The sequence below is a fragment of the Meriones unguiculatus genome, chromosome 7 (genome assembly GCF_030254825.1).
Source record: "Meriones unguiculatus strain TT.TT164.6M chromosome 7, Bangor_MerUng_6.1, whole genome shotgun sequence".
Taxonomy (NCBI): Eukaryota; Metazoa; Chordata; class Mammalia; order Rodentia; family Muridae; genus Meriones; species Meriones unguiculatus.
The window spans coordinates 6,341,001-6,366,134 of record NC_083355.1 but is presented as its reverse complement, the minus strand read 5'-3'; the positions used below and the strand labels follow the sequence as shown (position 1 = coordinate 6,366,134).

At 53.1% G+C, this 25,134-nt stretch overlaps 1 protein-coding gene across 4 annotated transcripts in view; it reads left to right on the top strand.

Moving 5' to 3' along the window:
* The window catches only part of Itgb4 (integrin subunit beta 4), a 34,384-nt gene that overhangs the window by 7,078 nt on the left and 2,172 nt on the right, over nucleotides 1-25,134 (top strand). The window contains exons 8-35 of one of the 4 annotated variants that reach the window (XM_060386383.1): nucleotides 682-945; nucleotides 1,255-1,344; nucleotides 1,610-1,732; nucleotides 2,079-2,243; nucleotides 2,688-2,764; nucleotides 4,110-4,312; nucleotides 6,021-6,124; nucleotides 6,265-6,363; nucleotides 6,490-6,619; nucleotides 7,431-7,553; nucleotides 7,639-7,745; nucleotides 9,696-9,729; nucleotides 9,878-10,069; nucleotides 10,313-10,416; nucleotides 10,665-10,723; nucleotides 10,897-10,920; nucleotides 11,731-11,879; nucleotides 11,962-12,141; nucleotides 12,414-12,562; nucleotides 16,123-16,327; nucleotides 18,618-18,775; nucleotides 19,077-19,257; nucleotides 19,446-19,583; nucleotides 22,194-22,376; nucleotides 22,459-22,590; nucleotides 23,640-23,834; nucleotides 24,296-24,532; nucleotides 24,680-24,841. In XM_060386383.1, the coding sequence (XP_060242366.1) occupies nucleotides 682-945; nucleotides 1,255-1,344; nucleotides 1,610-1,732; nucleotides 2,079-2,243; nucleotides 2,688-2,764; nucleotides 4,110-4,312; nucleotides 6,021-6,124; nucleotides 6,265-6,363; nucleotides 6,490-6,619; nucleotides 7,431-7,553; nucleotides 7,639-7,745; nucleotides 9,696-9,729; nucleotides 9,878-10,069; nucleotides 10,313-10,416; nucleotides 10,665-10,723; nucleotides 10,897-10,920; nucleotides 11,731-11,879; nucleotides 11,962-12,141; nucleotides 12,414-12,562; nucleotides 16,123-16,327; nucleotides 18,618-18,775; nucleotides 19,077-19,257; nucleotides 19,446-19,583; nucleotides 22,194-22,376; nucleotides 22,459-22,590; nucleotides 23,640-23,834; nucleotides 24,296-24,532; nucleotides 24,680-24,841 (3,967 nt within the window). The remainder of the gene's footprint in view (nucleotides 1-681; nucleotides 946-1,254; nucleotides 1,345-1,609; nucleotides 1,733-2,078; nucleotides 2,244-2,687; nucleotides 2,765-4,109; nucleotides 4,313-6,020; nucleotides 6,125-6,264; nucleotides 6,364-6,489; nucleotides 6,620-7,430; nucleotides 7,554-7,638; nucleotides 7,746-9,695; nucleotides 9,730-9,877; nucleotides 10,070-10,312; nucleotides 10,417-10,664; nucleotides 10,724-10,896; nucleotides 10,921-11,730; nucleotides 11,880-11,961; nucleotides 12,142-12,413; nucleotides 12,563-16,122; nucleotides 16,328-18,617; nucleotides 18,776-19,076; nucleotides 19,258-19,445; nucleotides 19,584-22,193; nucleotides 22,377-22,458; nucleotides 22,591-23,639; nucleotides 23,835-24,295; nucleotides 24,533-24,679; nucleotides 24,842-25,134) is intronic. The other 3 variants (XM_021635800.2, XM_021635786.2, XM_021635793.2) reach the window with 3 other exon arrangements.

Below are 25,134 nucleotides of genomic sequence, written 5' to 3'. Positions count from 1 at the left end.
ACTTGGGAAGTGGAGGCAGATGGTCAGGAGTACAAGGTCATCCTCAGCTACATACTGAGTTCAGGACCAGCATGGGCTACCTGAGATCCTGTTTAAAGAACAAAACAGGCTGAGCATCGTAGTGCAGGCCTTTGATCCCAGCGCTTGGGAGACAGAGGCATGGGGATCTCCGAGTTTAAAACCAGCCTGCTCTACAAAGTGAGTTCCAAGACAGCAGGAGCTACATAGTAAGGCCCTGTCTTGATAAACAAACAAACAAACAAATAAATAAAGCGGAACAATGGGATAGAGAGGTGGCTCAGCAGTTAAGAGAGCTGACTGCTTTTCCAGAGGACCCAGATTAAATTCCCAGCTCCCACATGGTGGCTCACAACTGTCTTTAACGCTGCTTCAAGGTAATCTGACTCACTCTTCCAGCCTCTACAACCATCATGTATGCATGCGGTATACGGACAGACACACATGCAGGCAAAACATCCATATACATGAAATAAATGTTATTTTTAATATATGTATTTTTGTTGTATGTACAGTGGTGTCTGACTGCATGTATGTCTATGTGTGGGTGCTGGATCCCCTGAAACAGGAGCTACAGACAGTGGCGAGCTGCCATGTGGGTGCTGGGAATTGCTGGTCCTCAGCAAGCAGCCTGCTTATGGGCGTGCCCTCCTTACCTTCCAGAGGGACATCGGCTGGAGGGCTGACAGCACGCACCTGCTGGTGTTCTCCACCGAATCCGCCTTCCACTATGAGGCTGATGGTGCCAACGTGCTGGCCGGCATCATGAACCGCAATGATGAGAAGTGCCACCTGGATGCCATGGGCACCTACACCCAGTACAAGATACAGGACTACCCATCTGTGCCCACACTGGTGCGCCTGCTTGCCAAGCACAACATTATCCCCATCTTTGCCGTCACCAACTACTCTTACAGCTACTATGAGGTATGAGGCCCCGGGCCCCCTGGGCACATGGGGACGGGGCAGGAGGTGGGCGGGATGGAACTTCTCAGACCTTCCTCCCTTCATCCTTCCTTCCTCATGTTTTCCTCCTCCCATCCCAAAGCTTCTGGGTCCGTGGGATTGGAATCAGGTGGGAAGGGCTCTTGCCCGTCCCCTGACTGAACTTCCAAGCAGAGGAGAGGGTAGGTCCCGGAAAGCAGGCTCGGTGCCCAGTTTTCCCGAGTGCGTAGTGGAACTTGGGAAAATACAAAGCGAAGGAGCTTAACCCGAGGCCTGTGTTGTCTGCTACAGAAGCTCCATAAATACTTCCCGGTCTCCTCTCTGGGAGTGCTGCAGGAGGATTCGTCCAACATCGTGGAGCTGCTGGAGGAGGCCTTCTACGTGAGCAGTGTGGGCTGCAGGGGCTGAGCCCTTCTGGGACAGGGAAGGAGGAAGGAGAGCGGGTTGAAACGTGGGGCCAGTGAGGCAGGGTCTCCGGCCATCCGGAGGGGCCTGAGGTGTCTGCTTGGCAGTGGTCCTAGGCTCCTGCAGGATCTGCCATGGTGATCACATACACACTCACATCTGTCTTCCACTCTAGTCAGGCCAGGCCAAGATGGGTGAGCCCAGCCCTCACACAGACCACTGATCATTTCTTCTCCTTCAGCGGATTCGCTCCAACCTGGATATCCGGGCTCTGGACAGCCCACGAGCCGTGAGGACAGAGGTCACCTCCGATACGCTCCAGAAGACAGAGACCGGGTCCTTTCACATCAAGCGGGGAGAAGTGGTATGCTCCTGTGGATGCAGAGGGAAGGGAGGTTAGGTGTAGCATCCAAAAGGAGTGGCGTCTTCTAACAAGGGACACTCATGGGCGCTGGCATTCAAATCTTCTGGCAGCGACCTCTCGGGCAAGCTTGCCCACGTCCCTGTCCATAGAGTGGGCATCAATAAGAGGTTGTAGCACTGAGAGTTGCTAAAATCAGCAAGCGGGCTGATGTCCAGAGCCAGAATCCACAGCCCTAAGCAAGGGCCATCGGGGAGTTAGGGACCAGGACGTAGATCTAGAAGCCTGCAGGCCAAGGGCTTGGGTCATCAGAGAGAGACCTCCTAGACTGACCGTGGGATCCCTGTAGGGCACGTACAATGTGCAGCTTCGGGCAGTGGAGGACATAGATGGGACACACGTGTGCCAGCTTGCAGAAGAAGACCAAAGAGGCAACATCCACCTAAAACCCTCCTTCTCCGATGGCCTCCGGATGGATGTGAGCGTCATCTGTGACGTGTGCGCCTGTGAGCTGGTAAGATTCAGCCTGGCTGTCGGGGAGGGAGGCGCTGAGCCGAGCACCAAGACCCTGGAGCCTCCTGTGGACACATGTCCCTTGAGGGCTGCCCCAAGTCACAGAGAGCAGCAGAAATACCCCGTGGCAAAGCCAGGCATGATAGAAACACCTATAGCCGGGCATTTAGGAGGCCAGAAGAAGAAAACCTCAAGTTTGAGGCCAGTTTGGGCTATATAGAAAGTTCCAGCCAGGCAGTGGAGGTGCAGAGGCAGGAGTTCAAGGCCAGCCTGGACTACAGAATTCCAGAATGGCTAGGGCTATACAGACAAGCCCTGTCTCAGGAAGAGAAAAAAAAAAAAAAAAGAAGGAAGGAAGGAAGGAAGGAGATTCCACACCAGCCTCAGCTGCATAGTGAGACCTTGTCCCTCTCCCCACTGAGCACACACCATGGTCTTGTTGCAGCAAAAGGAAGAACAGTCAGCTCGCTGCCACTACAGAGGTGACTTCATGTGCGGACACTGTGTGTGCAATGAGGGCTGGTAAGTGGGGGCGGGAGCCTACCCTGGGTGTTCAGTCACGGGACGGTCCTTGTCTATATTCAGCTAGGGTGGGATGGCAGATCCTAGAAGGGGGAGGTGGGGTACACCCAATGGTTTGGCAAATCCAGTTCAGACCGTTTAGGGTGCTCCCTACGTAACCAAATGTGACTTAGTCTCTTTGGGGCTTGTTTTATTTTGGTTGGTTGGTTGAGGGTTTTTTTGCTGTTGTTGTTTTGTTTTGTTTGTATTGCTTTATTGTCATCATTGCGATAAGGTCTTATTGTGAAGGGCAGACTGGCCTCAAACTCACAATCCTGTCTCAAACTCCCTAGTCCTGAGACTATAAATCTATGCCACCAGGCCTATCTCTGATCTCCAACTCCTCCTCTTCCTCTTTAGTTGTTTAGCAAAAGTGACAAGACATTAACCTAGCCGAGGCTACACTGTTACCAGCTCAAGTGCTGTAAATGTGATTCAGTTTACAATGGGTTTGTTGGGCATAACCTCATCGTAAACTCAGGCACATCCATACATGGACATGTGGACCTTTTCTGAGTGTCTTTCTGGCTGTCAGGGCATTGAGAGCAGGTGTGACTTGCTTTTCACTTCATCTTTTCCACCACACGCAGATAGACCACATAACTGGAAATGAGCTTAGTAACAGATATGGTGGTTTACATCTGTAAACCTAGCATTTGGGAGGCAGGGGTCAGTGGATCTCTGAGACACTGAGGCTAGCCTGGTCTGTATATATAAAACATTCCATGCCGGCCTGGCCTATAGAGTGAGATCCTGTCTCAGAGAGAAAAAAAATTAGCTTGTGGGTGAGTATTGGTAAGGGTGTTTAAAGCTTCTAGATACTTGCTGGCTGAAGTGCTTTATGTACCGACCACGTGGTTACTTGGGGAGCTGAGGCAGGAGGATTCCTCAAACCCAGCAATATAGTGAGACCTTAAAGAGAGAGCAAACCTACCTTAGCCAGGTGGTGATAACCTGCTCGTGATCCCAGTACCAGGAGGCAGAGGGAGAAAACTAGCCTAGTCTTAGTCCCAAGTCAGCCAGGGCCTCCTAGAAAGACCCTGTTTCACAACAAAGACAAGTAAAATCTCCCTGAGACTCTGAGCAAGTCTGTGGTGACTTGGGACAGAAGCACACTGAAGGGGAACAATTAGTGAGCAGACGACAGGACCCTGAGGCTTCGGTTTCAGCTGAGCCGCGGCTGTCTGCAGGCCTCAGACATGCCTCCCCCCGTTTTGGAGTCTGAGTTTTGTGGTCTGCCAAGTAGGAGCCTAAAAGTCTCAGGCTTCCTCCCTGGCTGTGCAGAAGTGACCAGCTCCTCCCCTAGGAGTGGCAAAACCTGCAACTGCTCCACGGGCTCTCTGAGCGACACGCAGCCCTGCCTCCGTGAGGGTGAGGACAAGCCGTGTTCCGGCCGCGGCGAGTGCCAGTGTGGACGTTGTGTGTGCTACGGTGAAGGCCGCTACGAGGGTCATTTCTGCGAGTACGACAACTTCCAGTGCCCCCGAACCTCTGGATTCCTGTGCAACGGTGAGCTCAGCAGCCTTGGCCAGCGCTGAGGGCAGGAAGGGTACTTGGTAGAGACTCGAACCCTCTAGTTCAAGTTCAAGGTCAGCCACAGCCCAGCTCTCCCTGCAACCAAGGTCAATAACCGAGGTCCCTGACAGCTGCTAAGCATTCTTCCTACTCTAAAATCTCCACTCCCCAAGGCTGCCTCTGGCAACTCGGATCCCCACTCTAGGGGATGGAGACAATCCAGTTCAACCCCCCAAAGATTTACAGGAACATGGGAGAACAATCTTTCTTCTCTCCCAAGATGCAAAATTTCTAGTGGTTGGCCACGGATTTATGTCTCCTCCATATCTCCAGAGGGCCTACCACTGCATTGTGCCAGGGCCATGAGTGCATAGTCTGGTAAGCTCTGAGATTATATAGGTCTGACCTTATAGGTGGCACAACCCAGGCAAGGGCGCATGGAAATTGGTAGTTAGAGAAGAATAAAGGAAAATCCAACTATTAAACATTCATTAAACTCCCTCTGTGCACTGGTCACTGGATGTCATGCTCTTGCTTTTATATATATAATGTATACAGGGTTCTGCCTGCGTGTACACGTGCAGGCCAGAAAGGGCACCAGCTCTCACTATAGATGGCTGTGAGCCACCACGTGTTGCTGGGAATTGAACGCAGGACCTTTGGAAGAGCAGTGCTCTTAACCTCTGAGCCATCCCTCCAGCCCACGCTTTTGCTTTTCTATACCTTTCTCTATCCTTGTTTTTTTGTTGTTGTTGTTTTTGTTTTTATACTATCCTTAGTGCGTGCGTGCGTATGTGTATGCACATGTATGCGCATGCGTGCATATGTGTCTAAGCATACAGTCGGAGGTCAGAGGACAACTTGCAGGAATCAGTTCTCTCCTCCCACCACGTTGGTCCTAGAGATTGACCTCAAATCGTCAGGCTTGTCAGGCACCAGCCACTAAGCCATCTTACCAGCCCCTCCTTCCTGCGCCTGTCTACTGTTCCTTCTCTTCAGCTGTCCTTCCCAGAGTGTGGTGGAGAAATGGAAGAGTAAGCTAGGTGTGTCTGGATAGGGGCAGACATCTAGGAGAGGAGGAGGTGTGAAGATGCTTGGGGCTTGGTGCAGAAGGGCCAGCGTACAAGCGGCTTGAGCTGGGGGCCAGAAAGGAGACATTGGATGTGTCGCTTCACTTTCTGTGTGTGTTTGTCCTGAGACACTCCCTTGCGAAACCGAACCGTTTCCTGGTAGGCTCTCCTAGCCGCCTGGAACAGTTTTTGTGGCTTTAGTAAGACATTATTGATGGCTTGGGAGTGAGAGAATGCAGCTACAGTACAGGTGTGTGAGCTGCCCTTCTCTGCCCTCCAGGTGGGTGCTGGAGACTGAACTCAGACCATCTCACTTGTGCCACAAGCACCTTTTCCCACTGAGCCCTCTCACCAGCCCCCAGCAGTCTGACGTCTTATTTATTCATATCTGTAACTTTTCCTGGCCTGGTTGTCTCATTAGAGAGTCTTGAACAAGGAAAACACAGGAATGGATTTGTGTTTGGGGATGGTCACTCTGCCTTCAGCAGAAGGCAGGACAGAGGGGAGGAGATTCCAGGGAACTGAGGGCCAGCTGCTACCACAGAGCTCCCAGGGGCCCACCCTGGCAGGTGCCCATCTTGAATTACACATTCGGACGTGGTTCTGTTCTTCCTTCCTCCCTCTCTGTACAGATCGGGGACGCTGCTCCATGGGACAGTGTGTGTGTGAGCCTGGTTGGACAGGCCGAAGCTGTGACTGTCCCCTCAGCAATGCCACCTGCATCGACAGCAACGGGGTAGGCCTGGGCATGGGGCAGGTGCTGTGGGCGGTAGAGGGGACCCTGGCCAGTGCCGCTCGGGCTCCACGAGGAAGAAGAGAAAGGGAGCAGGCAAGCATGGAGCTCTGCCCACTCACGGCTCACCCCTCCTGGCCCAGGGCATCTGCAATGGACGAGGCTACTGTGAGTGTGGCCGCTGTCACTGCAGCCAGCAGTCACTCTACACGGACACCACCTGTGAGATCAACTACTCTGCAGTGAGTGTGGGCATGAGAACCCCAGGCCCGGCAGAGGGCGGGAAGGAGAAGCTGGCTGAGGGCACGAGGCAAAGGGAGATGGGTCCGCCAAGCATGGCGTCTGTCCATTCGCCTCTCCCCACACAGATACGCCTGGGCCTCTGTGAGGACCTGCGCTCCTGTGTGCAGTGCCAGGCCTGGGGCACTGGGGAGAAGAAAGGGCGCACGTGCGAGGAGTGCAGCTTCAAAGTCAAGATGGTAGATGAGCTTAAGAAAGGTAGGGGCGTCAGCATGGTACCCCACACCCTTAATACCTGTACCAGGGAGACGGCAGCGGGTAGAGCTCTGTATACATAATGAGTTCCAGGACAGCCAGGGCAACATAGTGAGACCCTGAAAGAAAAGAAAAGAAAGAAAAAGGGGGCACGGAGAGAGAGAGGCAGGCAGGCAGGCAGGGAGGGAGGGAAGGAGGAAGGAAAAAAGGGGGATGTGTGGAAGGGTCTGAGAGACACAGTGCTGAGAGTCTAGGCAGGGAGAGCCCAGCAGGGAAGAGGGTCATTCTCTCTTCTGGGGACAAGGCTTGAGCTCTGAGTGGAGGTCACACAGCCCAGGCTGGGATTGTGAGCGGAGCTGTGAGATGCTTCAGGACCTAGACAGGGGACACTGAGCCTAGTAAAGGCACAACGTTGGAGCAGGAGGCGCAGAATCCTGATGGTGAGCACACAGCTGCGCAGAGAGTCCGGGTAACTAGGATCGAGATGTCAGATAAGAGAAAGGGAATGCCCACAGTAGAGCTGGGCCCAGGAGGGGCATGTTGTGGGACTACGGGATATTGTTTGCCTCCCCCTAAGTCAGCTCTGCTGGCTGGACACCCTCATGGTGGTTGGTGTGCAGTTCCGGGGAGCGGAGAGGAACTTTCAGGCTGGGCTGTTACTGGTGCCAGCACCCCCTGCAGGGTCATCCTGGTCACTTCCCCAGACCCCATGGTAGGCCACAGAGGAGGCAATACTTCACCAGGCCCTGGGGTGCCCCGAGTGCAGAGTGCAGGGCTGGGGTCAGGGTGCCATGCTAACCGTCTGTGGGTCCAGCGGAAGAGGTGGTGGAGTACTGCTCCTTCCGGGACGAGGATGACGACTGCACCTACAGCTACACCGTGGAGGGCGATGGCAGCCCTGGGCCCAACAGCACCGTGCTGGTCCACAGGAAGAAGGGTGAGCTGGCAGACGGGCACAGCCTGTGGCAGCTGGCAGCCCGGACAGGCACGGCCACCACCTCCTTTCTCCTCTCGCCCTGCAGACTGCCCTCCGGGCTCCTTCTGGTGGCTCATCCCCCTGCTCATCTTCCTCCTGCTGCTCCTGGCGCTGCTTCTGCTGCTCTGTTGGAAATACTGCGCCTGCTGCAAAGTAAGTCCCCGACCCCAGCCCTCCTGGGATGGGCGGGTGCATAGAAGAAGCAAAGTAGCCATGGCAAGGCAGACCCGCACCTGCCTACCGGCTGTGGGTCTACTGCCTCCTGCCTTGGGCCATCGGTGGCCAGAGCCACTTGCCATATAGTCAGCCCCCGGTGGGCAAGGGAGGCAGAAGCTGACAGTCTGGCAGGGTGCAAAAGCATGGGGAATGCAAAGCATGGGATGCTGGGTTGTAGGGGCAGAGGCCGCCTACTGTTCTGACCCACGGCAGTGTAAGATGTGTGTATGTGCACAGAGAGGGGTTCTATGATCAAATACATTTGAGAAATATATGTTTCTCAGAACCTAGTCTCTGACCTAATCGCTTGCATAATGAACCACTGTGGGTTGGGGAATATAGCTTAATATATATGAAGCCCTGGATTCAACCTTAAGCCTTCCATAAAACTGGGTCACTCCTAGGCACGGTGGTACACACCTCTAATCCCGGCAGTCAGGAGGCAGAGGCAGGTAGAGCTTTGTGAATTTGAGGTCAGCTTGGTCTACATAGTAAGATCCAGGCCAGCCAAGGCTGCATGATGAGACCTTGTTTCAAACAAACAAATACCACAGAGAGAGAGAGAGAGAGGCCTGTCATCTGGGAATATGGAGGAAAGAGGGTCTAGAGTTCGCAGTTGTCCTCAGCTACATCGCAAGTCTGAGAGCAGCTTGGGCTACATGAGACCCAAAAATAAGTAAGTAGGGACCTGAGCATGGTGACACACACTTCTAATCTCAGAACTCAGGGAGCAGAGGCAAGCAGATCTGTTAGCTCCAGGCCAGCTGGTCCACCTGGAAAGCATCAGGCAAGCCAGGACTATACAGTGAGACCCTGTCTCAAAACAAATATTAAATAGCTGTGAAAATTAAAATAAATAGAGGAGCTGGCAAGATGGCTTAGCAGGTAATGCTAGAGCTGCCTTGGCTGACAACCTGACTTTGATTTCCGGGACCTACACGGCAGAAAGGAGAAAACCAACTCCTACAAGCTGTCTTTGACCTCTACACCTCCACATGTGTGTGTGCATGTGTACACACAAAGTAAATGTAACTGAAAAAAATATGTATATATATACATATACATCATCTCTACATATATATATACACACATACATACATAAATATATATGGTTTTTTTGAGACAAAGTTTCTCTGTGTAGCCCTCACTGTCCTGGAACTCGTTTTGTAGACCAGGCTGGCCTCAAACTCACAGAGATCCGCCTGCCTCTGCCTCTGCCTCCCAAGTACTAGGATTAAAGGCGTGCACCACCATACCCAAGAAGAAAAGGACGTTTTTAAAGGGAGAGGAGAGCAAGAGGACTAGGGCCTGGGAGGATATTTCAGTGGGGTCACTTGTTATACAATCATAAGGACCTGAATTTGAATCCTTATCTCCTCATGACTTCAGTGCTATAGAAAGCCGAGACAGGAGGCTGGAGAGATGGCTCGCCAGTTAAGAGCATTAGCTGCTGTTCCAGAGGTCCTGAGTTCAATTCCCAGCAACCACATGGTGGCTCACAACCATCTATGATGAGATCTAGTGACCTCTTCTGGCATGCAGGCAGAACACTGTATACATAATAAATAAATCTTAAATAAAAAGAAAAAGAAAAAGAAAAGAAAGAAAAGAAAGCAGAGACAGGCAGGATTACTGGCCACCAGCCCATCTCTGGGTTCAGTGAGAGACCCTGTGTCAAAGGAATAATGTGGAAAATGCAGAGAGCAGAGCAGGCTACCTGGTGTCCTCCTCAACTCACACACTCACACACACACTCACACACACACACACACATACACACATGCACACATGCAGACATACTTCTAGGGAATGGACGAGAAGTAGAGGTGCCTGGAGAGGCCTGTCTAGCATGGGACAATCATCCCAACTTCTCCTCTTCTCTCCTAGGCCTGCCTGGGGCTTCTCCCTTGCTGCAACCGAGGTATGGGCCGGGCACAGGTGTGAGCAGTGGGTATCTGACTGTCCCTTCTTCAGGCTGGGGGAGATGTGGGAGGCCCTGGTTCTTCTTCCTGACGGTTGTGGCTGTGAAGGCCTAGCAAGGGGCCTGCACTGAGGGCCCTTCCCCTCAGGTCACATGGTGGGCTTTAAGGAAGACCACTACCTGCTTCGGGAGAATCTGATGGCCTCCGACCACCTGGACACGCCCATGCTGCGCAGTGGGAACCTCAAGGGCCGAGACACGGTCCGCTGGAAGATCACCAATAATGTGCAGCGACCTGGCTTTGCCGCCCATGCCTCCAGCACCAGCCCCTCAGAGCTTGGTGAGGGCCGGGGCTGGGTGCTGCCACTCTTGGCAGTGCCCTTAGGAGCTCTGTCCCTGACCCAGGATCATACCGTTCCTGTTTCCTTTGGGTGTTGGGCACGGGCCCAGGACTCCATCCCTTTCTGTCCCATCCTGGCACCAAGGCTCTCGGGCCAGCCTGCCTGCTACGCTGCAAACGGTCAGCCAGTTCCTCAGGCTTAGGCTGGCTTGTGGAGGTCACACTGCCTCTCCTCCCACCCAGTACCCTACGGGCTGTCCCTGCGCCTTGGCCGCCTCTGCACTGAGAACCTCATGAAGCCTGGCACCCGAGAATGTGATCAGCTGCGCCAGGAGGTGGAGGAGAATGTGAGGACCGGAAACAGCTAAGTGGGACCCAGATGTGGGTGCAATGGCAGCCTTTGGGAGAGCTGAGGGCTGCAGCTTCAGAACCTAGACTTTTCTAGGCAGGAGGCACAGGGCTCTTCGGACATGTGCCTTGCACGGGGTCATCTTGGTGGCAGAGCCTGGGTTTCAGGATTCATCCCTCAGGCATATGCCAGCCAACCTTGGGAAGCCCTCTGCACTCTTCTCAACCTTCTCCCCTTGCCTGGCAGCTGAATGAGGTGTACAGACAGGTCAACGGTGCACACAAGCTCCAGCAGACAAAGTTCCGGTAAGTCCCGGGGAGCCCACGTCAGGCGGGGTGGGGGCTGCCGACGCTGAGCCCTGCCATCAGGCAGCCATGATTCCCAGGCTAGGATGAGAGCTGTTCAGTCAAGCTCCCAAGGGGGATCATGCCCCACTCCAGAAGACGCATGGCTCACGGCCCCTTCTTTGTCCCCACAGACAGCAGCCCAATGCTGGGAAAAAGTGAGTTGAAGAACACGAGGTGGGATGGCCCCACCTCCTTCCCCTCTACCCTGAGCTCCAGCTGCCTCCCCACCCGCTCCTGCCCCAGCTCTCTGATCACACCCTAGGAAGAGAAGGCCCTAAGTCCACCATTGGCTAGACCCTTCATTCCCTTCTTCCCGGGGCCAGTCCAGTCCATTCAACAACTACTTGTGAGACACATTTACCACGAATCAGTCCCTCAACCAAAACAGAACACAGATCAGCCCCTGCCCCACCAGCTCATGGCCCTGCTCCTCTCCAGGCCGAGATTCTCATGCTGAGGCTCAGGAGCAGGCAGGTCACAAACAGACAGACCAGCAGGTTAGGTGGCTTCTGCCCTACCTTGCAGGGCATGTGAGAAGGAACCTACACCGAGACAGGTGGGATGGGCCACATGTCCAGGCTCTGGCCAGCACCTCCCAGTGCTCAAAATGGGCTCCGTGTGCCTGGCCGTCTCAGCCAATGCTCTCTCCATTTTCCAATGAGAAAACTGAGACTCAAGGAGGTTAAGTCCCTGGCCCGATGCTACCTGGCTGTCTAGGAGCAGAGCCAGAATCTGAACCCAGGCAGCCTGCTGTCACACACCCAGCGCTTGTATCAGCAGCCTTGCTTGGTGAGGTGGGTGGGGAAGCCCCCTCCTCAGGTGAGACAGGAGTAGCAGTGATCTGGCTGCAGGGTGGAGGAGGTGAAGCCAGAGTGAGCTTCTGGCACTGCCTGGCACTAAAGACCCTGCACCTTCCACCGTCTCACATCTTACCCCCGTCCCTTCCACTTGGACACACAACCCAGGCAAGACCATACCATTGTGGACACGGTGCTGCTGGCGCCACGCTCAGCCAAGCAGACACTATTGAAGCTGACAGAGAAGCAAGTGGAGCAGGGCTCCTTCCATGAACTCAAGGTGGCCCCTGGCTACTACACCCTCACTGCGGAGCAGGGTAGGTAGCAGGCTCCTCGCTCTGCTGCACTCCACCCCTCACCCATGTGGCCCTGAGACCCCGTGTCTGACTTGCATGCTAGATGCCCGGGGCATGGTGGAGTTCCAGGAAGGTGTAGAGCTGGTGGACGTGCGAGTGCCACTCTTCATCCGCCCTGAGGATGACGACGAAAAGCAGCTGCTGGTGGAGGCCATCGATGTTCCCGTGGGCACTGCCACCCTTGGGCGCCGCCTGGTGAACATCACCATCATCAAGGAACAAGGTTGGTCGGGGTCGAGGGCCAGGGAGGCAGGAAGCCAGGTCCGGGCTCTTGATTCTCCTAATATCCAAGTGGAAATGGGACAGGGCCATAGCTCCTGGCCCTGTCCCTACCCGACTTTCCAAGCTGCCTGCTGGACTTTACTTCAACCCCTTAGCTTTCTTCTGAAGAAATTCTATCTCACTCCTCTGAGTGCGGGCTAGGTAGGCGGGACGGAAGGAGCTAGGAAAGAAGTGAGACCAGGGCCTCCTGACCAGCACCCGGCTTCTTTGCAGCCAGCGGCGTGGTGTCCTTTGAGCAGCCTGAGTACTCGGTGAGCCGTGGAGAGCAGGTGGCCCGTATCCCCGTCGTCCGGCGCATCCTGGATAATGGCAAGTCCCAGGTTTCCTACAGCACACAGGATAACACAGCACACGGGCACCGGGTAAGGCTTGGCCAAGGGGCTGGGAGGACATTTTAGGGACTATCCAGTGATGTCCATGGTAGTTAGCCCAGGCCTTGGATGCTGGCAGTATCCTTAGTCAAGGGTGGCTCTGCTACCAGGACTGGCTCTCCCACAGTGCCAAGAACACTCTGGGAAGGGCACCACCACTCGGGGCAAGAGGGTCACTTCCTCATGGATGGGCCAGGCACCTACTGAAACCATCTTGTTTACCCTTCAATGACCCAGGAGAGCTGAGTCACCTGTCTGTCCAATCTGTCCAATCAAGAGGCCTTTGGAGTTTAATTTTATTTTCTATCATCTATCTATCTATCTATCTATCTATCTATCTATCTATCTATTCATCTATCTGTCTATCTATCTATTATTTTATTTTTTGAGATGGGTTTTTCTGTGTAACAGCCCTCAAGCTCATGGAGATCCCCCTGCCTCTGCCTCTACATCCCGGGTGCTGGGATTAAAGGCATGCACCACCACATCTGGTTAAGGATTTAATTTTTTTTAATTTATACATCTTTATGTGTATAGGGGTTTTGTCATCTACATGTATGTCTGTGCACCATATATGTGCTCAAGGAGACCAGATGATGGCATTACATTCCCTAGTACTGGAATGACAAGCACTTGTGAGCTGCCACATATGTGCTGGGTGCTGGGATCTGAGGCTAAGTCCTTGGGAAGAAAGCCAGTGGTCCAAACCACCAAGCTACATGTCCACCTGCTCCCCCACCTTGTTTTGTAAGACAAGATCTCGATATGTAGCTTTGCCTTGTAGAGCTTGCTGTGTAGACCAGGCTGGTCTTGAACTCCTAGAACTCTGCTTGCCTCTCCTTCTGAATGCTGGGATTAAAGGTGAAGGCTAACCCACTATGGCTTCTTGAAATGGAATTACAAACCTTGTGCTCTTGAGCCCTCCCACCCCTGCCCAAATCCATCACTGTTGATCCTCCCCAGGGACAAGCAGTCCTTCCCAACAGGGAGGGCCTTCATTCCCAAGCCAGTACTGGGAAGAATTAAAGCCAAGCCATTCTGGCAGACATACAGGTTTTCTTGGTTTTGATTCTGAACTTAGCTGGGCATGCAGCAGAGGCCTGTAAACTCAGTGCTCAGGAGGCCAGGGAAGGAAGATTACAAGTTCCAGACTAGCCCAAGCTACATAACAAAACCCTGTCTCAAAAACACAAAATAAGGGCTGGAGAGATGGCTCAACAGTTAAGACTGCACACTGACCTTGCCTGACACTTCAGGCAGTTTACAAGAGCCTGTAACTCCAGCTTCAAGAGATCTTCTGGCCTCAGTGGTCAGCCACCTTCACTCACATGCACATAACCCCCACACAGACCTGCATAAATACATACAGTTAAAAAAAAAACAACTTATGCCTGGCGATGGTGGCATATCCCTTTAATCCAGCACTTAGGAGGCAGAAGCAGGTGAATCTCTGAGTTCGAGGCCAGCCTAGTCTGCAGAGCGAGTTCCAGGACAGCCAGAGCTACACAGAGGAACCCTGTCTCAAAAACAAAAAACAAAACAACAACAACAAAAAAGAAGTTAAAAAAAAAAAGACAACGAGGGGACTGGAGAGATAGCTCAGTGGTTAAAAGCACTGTCTGCTCTTCCAGAGGTCCTGAGTTCAATTCCCCACAACCACATGGTGGCCCACAACCATCTATACTGGTGGCATGCAGGTCTACATGCAGATAGAGTACTCAGGCACATAAAATAAGTAAATCAATCTTAAAAAAACAAACAACAAACAAAAAGTCCCAAGGACCCATGGGATTGCTCAGTGTAGGAAAAGTACTTGCCAATAAGCCTCATAGCCTGAGTTCAGTCACTGGGACCCACACAGAAGAGCGCCAGCTCCCACAACTTGTCCACACGCGTGCTATGGCATGCTCTCTCCCTCCGCCCCCTTGCTCTCTCCCTCTCTCTTTCTCTCTCTCTGTCGCACACATATACACAAATAAATAAATAAATGTAATATTTATTCATTTATTTTGACTTTCTGAGACAGTATCTCTCTATGTAGTCCTAGCTGTTCTGAAATTCCTTGTGTAGATCAATTCACAGAGATCCTCCTGCCTCTGCCTTCTGAGTGCAGGGACCAAAGGCGCGTGGTACCACACCCAGCATAGACTCAATGTTTAAAACGCTGGGCCCGGTGGTACCAGCAGGTGACCCAACAGTCAGAACGCAAAGGCAAGAGGCCAACCCATTGAACACAGTGGGTTCCAGGCCAGCAGAGAGGCAGCTCCGGAGCACGGAGCCTGATCAGTATGCACAAGGCTGTAAATTAACTAAGGAGTGGCTCAGCTGGCAGAGTGCTTCCCTTGCATGCATGATGCGAGGGCTCAGTCTGGTAAGCAGGGAGTGGTGGCACATGCCTATGGTCTCAGCACACAAAAGGCAGAGGAAGAATCATCAGGAACACAAGGTTATCCTTGGCTATATACTGAATTCCTGGTCGGTCTGAGCTACGTGAGGCCTACAGGCCTATTCAGCCAACACGGTAACCTGTGCTCATCCGGGCCAGGCAATTGAGCCACATCATTGATTTCCTTACTCTCTCTCTCTTTTTGAAGATTTATTTATTATTTATATAGTATTCTGCCTGCACACCAGAAGAGGGCATCATAACTCATTGCAGATGGTTGTGAGCCACCATGTGGTTGCTGGGAATTGAACTCAGAGCCTTTGGAAGAACAGTCAGTGCTCTTAACCTCTGAGCCATCTCTCCAGCCCCTACTATCTGTTTTGTTGTTTTAATTTGGACGATTGCTTTTTGTGAGACAGGTCCTGCCATTAGCCCAGGATGGCTCACATTAGCAGATCCCTTGCCTCAGCTTCCCAAGTGCTGCCTAACAGACCTCTCTCTCCCTATTTCTCTCCCACCTGCAGACTTCCTTTTCTGCTTTAGATAGTCTCCCGTGGCTATCAGACCAGCCTGCCATGTGTGGAACTGAACTGTTAATTTGAAGCGCCACCTGGTGCTTCTTTGTGAGAAGGTCTTTTTCCTCTCCTGCAGCAGGGCAATCTAGGGGCTGCATGCCTTTAATCCCAGCATTTGAGGAAGGCAGATCTGAGTTTGAGGCCAGCCTGGTCTACAGGGTGAGTTCTAGGAGAGTCAGGACTACACAGAGAAACCCTATATGGAAAAATAAAATAAAGTAATCTGGGGGCTGGGAGATGCTCAGGGTTAGTGTGAGACCCAGCACCCACATGAGGTGGCCTGTAAATGCAGCTTGGAAAGGTGCAAATCTGACTCCCTCCTCCAGCGCTTCCCACTACTCCCATACACAAAGAATACACTCAAACACTCTGAAGCTACACACACACACTCACCCAGAGACAAATAATGAAACTTGAACATAGGAAAGCTTTGGAAGCACAGCAGAACCCCAGATTTCACCGGACAGACCGTTCTCTCCCTCCTGGGCATGCCTGCAGACCGGCTGCCCTGGGCTAACCTCCTGCCTGTGCAGCAGCCTGTGCTTGCTTCACCCCCAGCCCTGCTCTGACCCTGACTCTTCCTGTTGCAGGACTATGTCCCTTTGGAAGGCGAGCTGCTGTTCCATCCCGGAGAGACCTGGAAGGAGCTGCAGGTGAAGCTCCTGGAGCTGAAGGAAGTCGACTCCCTACTGCGTGGCCGCCAGGTCCGCCGTTTCCACGTCCAGCTCAGCAACCCCAAGTACGGAGCCCGCCTGGGCCAGCCCAACATGGCCACCGTCATCCTCGGGGATCAGGGTGAGTAAAGCCTGGGGCAGCATCGGCAGGTGGAGAGGGAGCCCCGGACCTCCCAACAGGACTCCAGACTCCTCAGACACGCCCCCAGGGCCCTTGGCCTCAGGTGTCACATATCAATACTAGGATCATACACACGCAAGTATCTCCCTGAAACGTTTGTATGTATTGTTGTGTTGTTCTGGTTTTGAGACAGTGTCTCACCGTTAGGCCTGGGCTCATCTGGAACTCACTATGTAGACTAGTCTGGCCTGGAGCTCGTCCCTGCCTCCAGGTGGATTAAAGAGGTGCCACCATGTCTGACATTCCACCATGTCTGGGGTGCCACCAAATCTGGATGTTTTGTTCTTATTAATTGGGACATATGTTTAATGTTCGCACATGTGTGTGTGCATGTGTGTGTGTGTGTGTGTGCGTGCTTCGGTATGTGGCACTCAGCTGGTACAGCAAGTGCCTTTCTTGCCAGCCCCATATTTATTTTTCTCTAGTTTTCTTTATGATGTAAGTGCATGTACACCTATCTATCTGCAGGTACAGACCTGCATGGCACCGCTGGTTTCTGGGAATTGAACTCAGGACCTCTGAAAGAGCAGCCAGGGATCTTTTCTTTTTTGGCGGTGTGTGTGTGGGGGGGGGGCTGTTCCGAGACAAGGTTTCTGTGTAGCCCCTGGCTATCCTGGAATTCATTCTGTAGGGCAGGCTGGCCTCAAACTTGTGGAGATCTGACTGCCTCTGACTCCCAAGCACTGGGATTACAGGTGTGAGCCAGGCAATGAGAAGATTTTTTTTTAATTTAAATTTATTTTTTATAATTTATTCACTTTACATCCCAATTGTAGCTCCCTCCCTCTTCTCCTCCCAATCCCACCCTCCCTCTCTCTTCCCCCCCTCTTCCTTAACTGTACTTCTCAGAAAATGGGAGCCTCCTCCCCTACCATCTGACCCCAGCCTATCAAGTCTCATCAGGATTGCCTACATCTTCTTCCTCTGTGGCCTGGCAATGGCCCCCTGACTAGGGAGAAGTGATCAAAGAGCAGGCAACAGAGTCCATGACAGAGACAGCCTCTGCTCCCCTTACTAGGGAACTCACATGAAGACCAATGAGCAAATCTTTTTTTATTTTTAATTTTTTATATTAATTATAGTTTATTCACTTTGTATCCCAGCTGTAGCCCCCTCCATCATTCCCTCCCATTCCCTCCCAATCCCTCCCTCCCTCATCTCCCATGCCCCTCTCAAAGTCCACTGAGAGGGGAGGTCCTCCTCCCCTTCCATCTGACCCTAGCCTATCAAGTTTCATCAGAAGTGGCTGCATTGTCTTCCTCTGTGTCATGGCAAGGATGCTCTCCCTTCAGAGGGAGGTGATCAAAGAGCCAGTCACTGAGTTCATGTCAGAGACAGTCCCTTTTCCCCTTACTGGGGAACCCACTTGGATACTGAGTTGCCATGGGCTACATCTCAGCAGGGGTTATATCCATGAATAGTCCTTACTTGGAGTATCAGTCTCAGAAAAGACTCCTGTGCCCAAATTTTTTTGGTTCTGTTGCTCTCCGTGAGGAGCTCCTGTCCCCTCCAGGTCTTCTTATCTCCCCCTTCTTTCATAATATTTCCTGCACTCTGCCCAAAGTTTGGTTATGAGTCTCAGCATCTGCTTTGATACAGTGCTGGGTAGAGGCCCTCTGTGGTAGGCTCCTGTCCTGTTTCCTGTTTTCTCCTTCTTCCAATGTCCATCTCGTTTGTCTTTCTGAGTGAGGGTTGATCATCTTACACAGGGTCCTCCTTCTTGCTTAGCTTCTTTAGGTGTACAGATTTTAGTATGTTTATCCTATATTTTATGTCTAATATATGTCTTATAAGTGAGTATATATCGTATGTGTCTTTCTGCTTCTGGAATACCTCACTCAGGATGATCTTTTCTAGATCTCAGCATGTGCCTGCACATTTCATGATTTCCTTGTTTTTAATTGCTGAGTAGTATTCCATTATGTAACTGTACCACCATTTCTGTATCCATTCCTCAGTTGAGGGACATCTGGGTTGTTTTTCCAGGTTCTGGCTATTACGAATAAAGCTGTTACGAACACTATTGAGCAAATATTCTTGTTGTGTACTTGAGCATATTTTGGATATATGCCCAGGAGTGGTATAGCTGGATGTTGAGGAAGCACTATTCCTTAATGAGCGGATCTTAATTGAACTTTTAAACTGGGGAGCCTGGGATGGTCAAGTAAAATCTCTGGCGCCCCCTGGTGGTAACAAATACTGAGCCTGTCTTCCACACCCCTTTGTCTAGATGAAACGGACAGGAGTCTCATAAATCAGACACTTTCATCGCCACTGCCACCCCGCGGAGACCTGGGTGCCCCACAGAACCCCAATGCCAAGGCTGCCGGGTCCAGGAAGATCCATTTCAACTGGCTGCCCCCTCCTGGCAAGCCAATGGGGTACAGGGTAAGGCGAGGGGCACTGGGGAGGTCTGTCACTCACCTGCTAGTGAGTGGATTGCCCCAAGGTGGAGGGGGGGGCGCTTGGTACCAGTGGTCCCATAAAACCCCATCTGTGACCCTGCAAGCAGGAAGACCCAGTCCTGAGTTCTTCAGCTTCAGGCCTTCTCCCCTTCCTGGAACGGGGTCTCTCCCCTGCCTGGGAGACCCCAAGCTCTGACCCAAGCCTTGCTGGGGGACCCCAGTGTCACATACACACACAAAGGGAACCCAGCACTTGCTGCTTCCCACTGAATACCCACCCACAGGTGAAGTACTGGATCCAGGGCGACTCTGAGTCTGAAGCCCACCTGCTCGACAGCAAGGTGCCCTCAGTGGAGCTCACCAACCTGTATCCCTATTGTGACTATGAAATGAAGGTGTGTGCCTACGGGGCACAGGGTGAGGGGCCCTATAGTTCACTGGTGTCCTGTCGCACCCACCAGGAAGGTTAGTCTTTGTGATATTTTGGTCCACCCAGCTACCTGCTGTCAATGTTCCCAGACCCCTGTACTCCCTCCCTCCTCTCCTCCCTCCCTCCCCCTTTTCTCCCTTTTTTCCTCCCTCTCTCCCTCCCTCCCTCTGAGAGCTCAACCCTGTCACTGACCTACTAATAGGGCTCTTCCTCTTCCTTCCAGTACCCAGCGAGCCAGGGCGGCTGGCTTTCAATGTTGTCTCTTCTACGGTGACCCAGCTGAGCTGGGCTGAGCCAGCTGAGACCAATGGCGAGATCACAGCCTATGAGGTCTGCTACGGACTGGTCAATGAGGACAACCGTAAGGACCAGACTTTCCTGGCTTCCTGCTGAAGGAGGGTCACGTGGCTGCAGGGAGGTGTGGGGTCTGGGGCATTTCTGGGCACTCTGGGCCGCTTTGTCCCGGTCAAGCAGTTAGCCTGAGGCATTGTATGTATTCTCCTTTTGGTCAGATTGGTGCTGGTTTACATTCCAAGGGTACAGAGGTTATGTGGGCTCCATAGGGTCACTGGCTCAGGGGTGACCTTTCTCTACAGGGAACCAAGGTGACTCATTTTTGCACATTTCTCTTAGGGCCAGAACAGTTGCCAAATTTAGCAACATGTGAGGCAGGATGGCCAAGAGTCTGACAGAAGCCTAGATAAATTAGCAAGACCCCTTCTCAGAATAAAACAAAAGCAAAAACGGGTCTTAAGAGTGTAGCTCAGTTGGTAGAGTGCCTGCCTAGCACACAAGAGGCCCCGATTTCAATCCCGCCCCCCCCAACACACACACATAACCAAGACTAGGACCTATGGTCTCATCACTTAGGAGGTTGGGAAGCAGAGGGATCAGAAGTTCAAAGCCATCACTGGCTACGTAGCAAGTTTGAGGCCAGCCTGACATACATGAGACTCTGCCTGAAAAACTGAACAGCAAAACCCTCCAAGGATGGATAAACAAAGAAACCATGAAGAAGAAAAAAAAAAGCAACATTAAAAACCCAGAAAGCCAAGCAGGGCACGGTGGCACATGCCTGTAATCCCAGCATTCAGAGAGGCAGAGATGTTTGTGAATTTGAAGCCAGCCTGGTCTACAAAGTGAGTCCAGGACAGCCAAGGCTACAGAAAGAAACCCTGTCTTGAAAATTCAAAACAAACAAACAAACAAACAACCCAAAAAACAGAAAGCCCTGAACTTCAAGTACATTTCTGTTTTTAGAATAGTTTACTCGAGGACTAGGGGTGTGGCTCAGCAGTAGAATGCCTCATATACACAAGGGCCTAGGCCAATCCCTAGTATTTTCCCTCACCACCACTACCTGATTCTGCTTTTTGTTGTTTTTGTAATTAGGGTCTCACTAGATAGCCCTGGCTGGTCTGCAACTTAATAGGTAGACCAGGTTGACCTCTAACTTACAGAAATCCTCTCACCTCTGCCTCTCTAGTGCACCCCCATGCCTGCCTGCTTTAATATATATATATATATATATTATTGCCAGGCTGTGGTGGTGCAGTCTTTGATCCCAGCACTCAGGAATCAGAGTTCAGGCCAGCCTGGGTTACAGAGTGAGTTTTAGGACAGCCAGGGCTATAAAGAGAAACCCTGTCTCAAAACACACACACACACACACACACACACACACACGTGCAAGAATCCCGGCACTTGCATGCCACACATACATGTGGACGTCAGAGGACACATTTCAGGAGTCAGTTCTCTCTTTCCACCATGTGGATTCCAGGAATCAAACTAATGGCATCATGTTCTTTTAGAAAAATGAAAATGCCAACCATTGTATATTATCAATAAAGACTCAGGAGCCGGATGCTGGGGTAAAAACCTGCTAGCTCAGACAGGCGGAGAAAGCGCCCAGCTGACCTTCCTTCTCAGCTCAGGTCTGGATGGGAAAAAACCCAAAAGGCTCACTAGATCAACTGACAGCTCAATAACAAAAGATCAAAGGCTTGCTAGCTCAAAGTCCAAAAAACCAGGAAGCTGAGGAGCAGAAGCCTAAGCTAAAGCCAGAGCCTGACCTAAAAGCTCTTTCTTTGTCACCAAGCTGTCTTAAATACCCCTCAACTCAAAAGTCCTTCCTATTCTTTAATCCCTGTCAGCTGGCTTCTTGCTCCACCTCTTGACCTAGGGTTAACTTTATGAAATCCTGTGTACAGAGAGCTCTTGGATTAAAGGTGTGTGATAGGGCTCAACCACACCAAAGAAACAGGCCTTTGCAGTTCACAGTTTTGGGGTTCACAGTGGGATCAAATCTCCTGCAACACCATCAGGCTTGTGTTACCAGCCTGAGACACCTTACCAGTCCCTGTACTTGTCACCTCTTGAGCAGTCCTCCCAGGGTGCATGTAAGACCTTGCAACTGTCACCTTCCAAAACATCTTGGGAAACTGGGAGCATTACCTTTTTTTGTGCTTTCTCTGGTTTCTGGAATCCTCCAATCCAGCAGGCACCATCCTGCCCCACTGGTCTGTGCCCGGAACTCAGCTCATTGAGAACATCTGGGACTCTGGCCTTCTGCTCTCCCAAAGCATCAATGAAGGTTGCTGGCTTCTGCTGTGACAGATGTGACAGTGCTGGCCTTGACTCCTTGGCATGGCATTGGGAGCTGGTCTCTCGGCCATGAGCACAGGGCGGAAGGTGTGGTCCTGACAGCATCTGGCCTACAGGCAGACCTCCTGCATTGCCACCTTGAGTGTGCATACATTTGCCAATCAGGAGAGCTCGAATTGAGTGCTGACTCTGCCGCTCATCAAGGAGTCCTCCTGATAAAGCTGCTGATGCTTCTTCCTCACACCGGTCCCACAGGGACTCAGCAGGCGGCAGCTGCATGTTCCCTGGCACCACCAGAGGCAGTGATGGAACTAGAACAGAATGACCCTAGGTGATCCCTCTGAAGTACTGTCCTTGCCCCCAGGACCCATTGGACCCATGAAGAAGGTCCTTGTGGACAATCCCAAGAACCGGATGCTGCTCATTGAGAATCTGCGAGAATCCCAGCCGTACCGGTATACAGTGAAGGCACGAAACGGAGCGGGCTGGGGACCCGAGAGAGAGGCTATCATCAACCTGGCCACACAGCCCAAGCGGCCCATGTCCAGTGAGTGACTCCGGGCAAGGGTGGAGCTGGGGGACAAGAGGCCCTGGCTAGGGCCCTGGCTCACTTCCTTTCTGCCCTGCAGTCCCCATCATCCCCGACATCCCCATTGTGGACGCCCAGGGCGGGGAGGACTACGAAAGCTTCCTCATGTACAGCGACGATGTTCTGCGATCCCCGGCCAGCAGCCAGAGGCCCAGCGTTTCTGATGACACCGGTGAGTGGGACCCAGCAAAGGGAGGTGGGGTCCTTGGAGACCAAGAACAGAAGTTCCCTCAGCCTCAGAGAAATATCCAAGGCCCGCGGTTTTGAAGGGATAGAACTGCTCTGGGGTACATGCCAACGTCTGTGTGCCTGTGTGAGAACCTGTGGACATGTGCTTCAGGGATAGATGGTCCCAGGCTGGTGCGTGTGTATACAAGCCACGCACCAGCCGACCGCTGTGCTGGGTAAGGACGCTCGGGCCACCTCCCACAGCCTTAAGCAGTCCTGACGGGAAGGGAGGAGGAGCCGACAGGGTCTCTCCTCGGATTCCCGCAGTGTGGTACTAAAAGAGCCCCTAGCTGGGACCCCTACAGCAGGGCTGGCTCCGCATCTGCTGTAGAAGCTTAGGTGAACCGCTTGTCCATCTCAGAACGAACTGGCTTTCTAATCCGTGAAACGGGACTACAAATCACGCAGCGCCTCCAGGAGGGTCCCTTTCTGAGTCTAAGGCCAGCGTGGGCACGCTGTCACTAGGGGGTGGGGCTCGGCATGCTAAACTGCTTTTAAACCCCTGGTTCTGGGAAGGATTTGAGACTTGAGATGGGATCTTACTGGATTAACAACCTGGCTGACCTTGAAGTTGCTACCTGTAGACCTGGCTGCCCTCAAGTAGGAAGCTATCTCCCGGGTGCTAGAATCTAAACTGCTGTTCTAAGAATCAGGAACCCCTGCTTAAATGTTGCTACCCCCCTAGAGCGTCTACAGCTTTTCCAGGGAAACAGGCCCAGAGCGGTTAAATAGCCGGGGGAACCTCACACCGGTCAGCAGCACAGGGCTTTCTCAAGATCCCCCGCTGCTGACCTTCCTTGTGCCTGAGCAGAGGTCAAAACCAGACTGTTTATCTCTGGAAAGGCTGGGGCAGGTTGAGGGTTTTTCTTATCACCCTAAGGGTCGCTCACGCCCCCGGACTCCGCCTAAGTGCCGCAGGCCTCCTCCTCCTGACCCTCCCCGGGGCCGCCCCTCGTCCCGGCGGTGCCAACGCGGCCCTTCGTTGTTCCCAAGGCTGCGGCTGGAAGTTCGAGCCCCTGCTCGGGGAGGAGCTGGACCTGCGGCGCGTCACGTGGCGGCTGCCCCCGGAGCTCATCCCGCGCCTGTCCGCCAGCAGCGGGCGCTCCGACGACGACGGCGGCTTTGCTGGGGGCGCGGACGGGGAGGGCGGCGGCTGGATCCGCGGGGCTACGCCCCGGCCCCCGGGAGGTGACCGCGCCTCCCCGGCCGCGCCCTCCAGCTCGGGGGTGGGGGTGGGGGGACCCAGTTTTGGTCAAGCTGCCCACTAGTGTGCCCTGCCCGCCCAGGGTCTGCAAAACTGCGCGCAGATAACCCAAGGGCGCCACCGGGAAGCACTTGGGCTCTCCCTAGGGGAGGATAAGGGCAGCAACCTCCAGGAACTGAAGGCAAACCTTGGGCCAGAGTCCCTGCAGGGGAGTAAGCTCCTGGCCGGGCTAACTGTGCTCGGGCGGAGAACGGCTTGGTGCAAGGAGACAGGACTGGAAGACTTGTATGGTCTCCCGTTTGCCTGTGGGAAGCCAAGGTCCTGGCAGTTTGAGAAACTGGCTGTAATTCCTAGGGCTGCCCTGTGCACCCCCCGGGCCACAGCCAGCCCCATATGGCCTGTCATCTGTTGTAGGCCTCGCTGACTGACCTCTCTCCCCACACAGAGCACCTGGTGAATGGCCGAATGGACTTTGCCTATCCAGGCAGCGCCAACTCCCTCCACAGAATGACCGCGGCCAACGCTGCCTACGGCACACATCTGAGCCCACACCTGTCCCACCGGGTGCTGAGCACATCCTCCACCCTCACGCGGGACTACCACTCTCTGACCCGCACGGAACACTCTCACTCAGGCACGCTTCCCAGGGACTACTCGACCCTCACTTCCCTGTCCTCCCAAGGTGAGCGACCCTGCCTCACCCACTGACCTTCCTACACTCCAGCTCGACAGCTGCCAGCCCACTACCCACACTGCAAACCTTACCCACACACACACACTCACACTCACACACACCTGCCCTTCTCACTTCTGTTTTGTCCTGCCCTAGGCCTCCCTCCTATCTGGGAAGATAGGAGGAGCAGGCTTCCGCTGTCCTGGACCCTAGGGTCCTGGAGCCGGGCTCAGATGAAGGGTGTCCCGGCATCCAGGGGTTCGCCAGACTCAATAATCCTGGCCGGGCAGTCAGCAGCACCCTCCTGGGGTTGTACAGGTAGTACAGGGATGCTCACCATATACACATGGCCGTCATGCTCCGTTTGCCACTCAGCCACCATCACAGCCTGTACCCATGCACACTGCCCTAGCTTCGTTGCACTTGGTACCCCTGTCCACCCACAGGAGCTAACCACTGCCCTGCCCTCATCGGTGCTGAAGCCTAACAACACCTGCCCTCCTTCCTGGGACAGAAAGCAAGAGCTGGACAAGGGGCAGGGCCAGCTGCAGAGGGAGTGGGCTGGGGAGCCGAGCAGGCTCAAGGGGACTCACGGGATGTGTCTGAGCAGC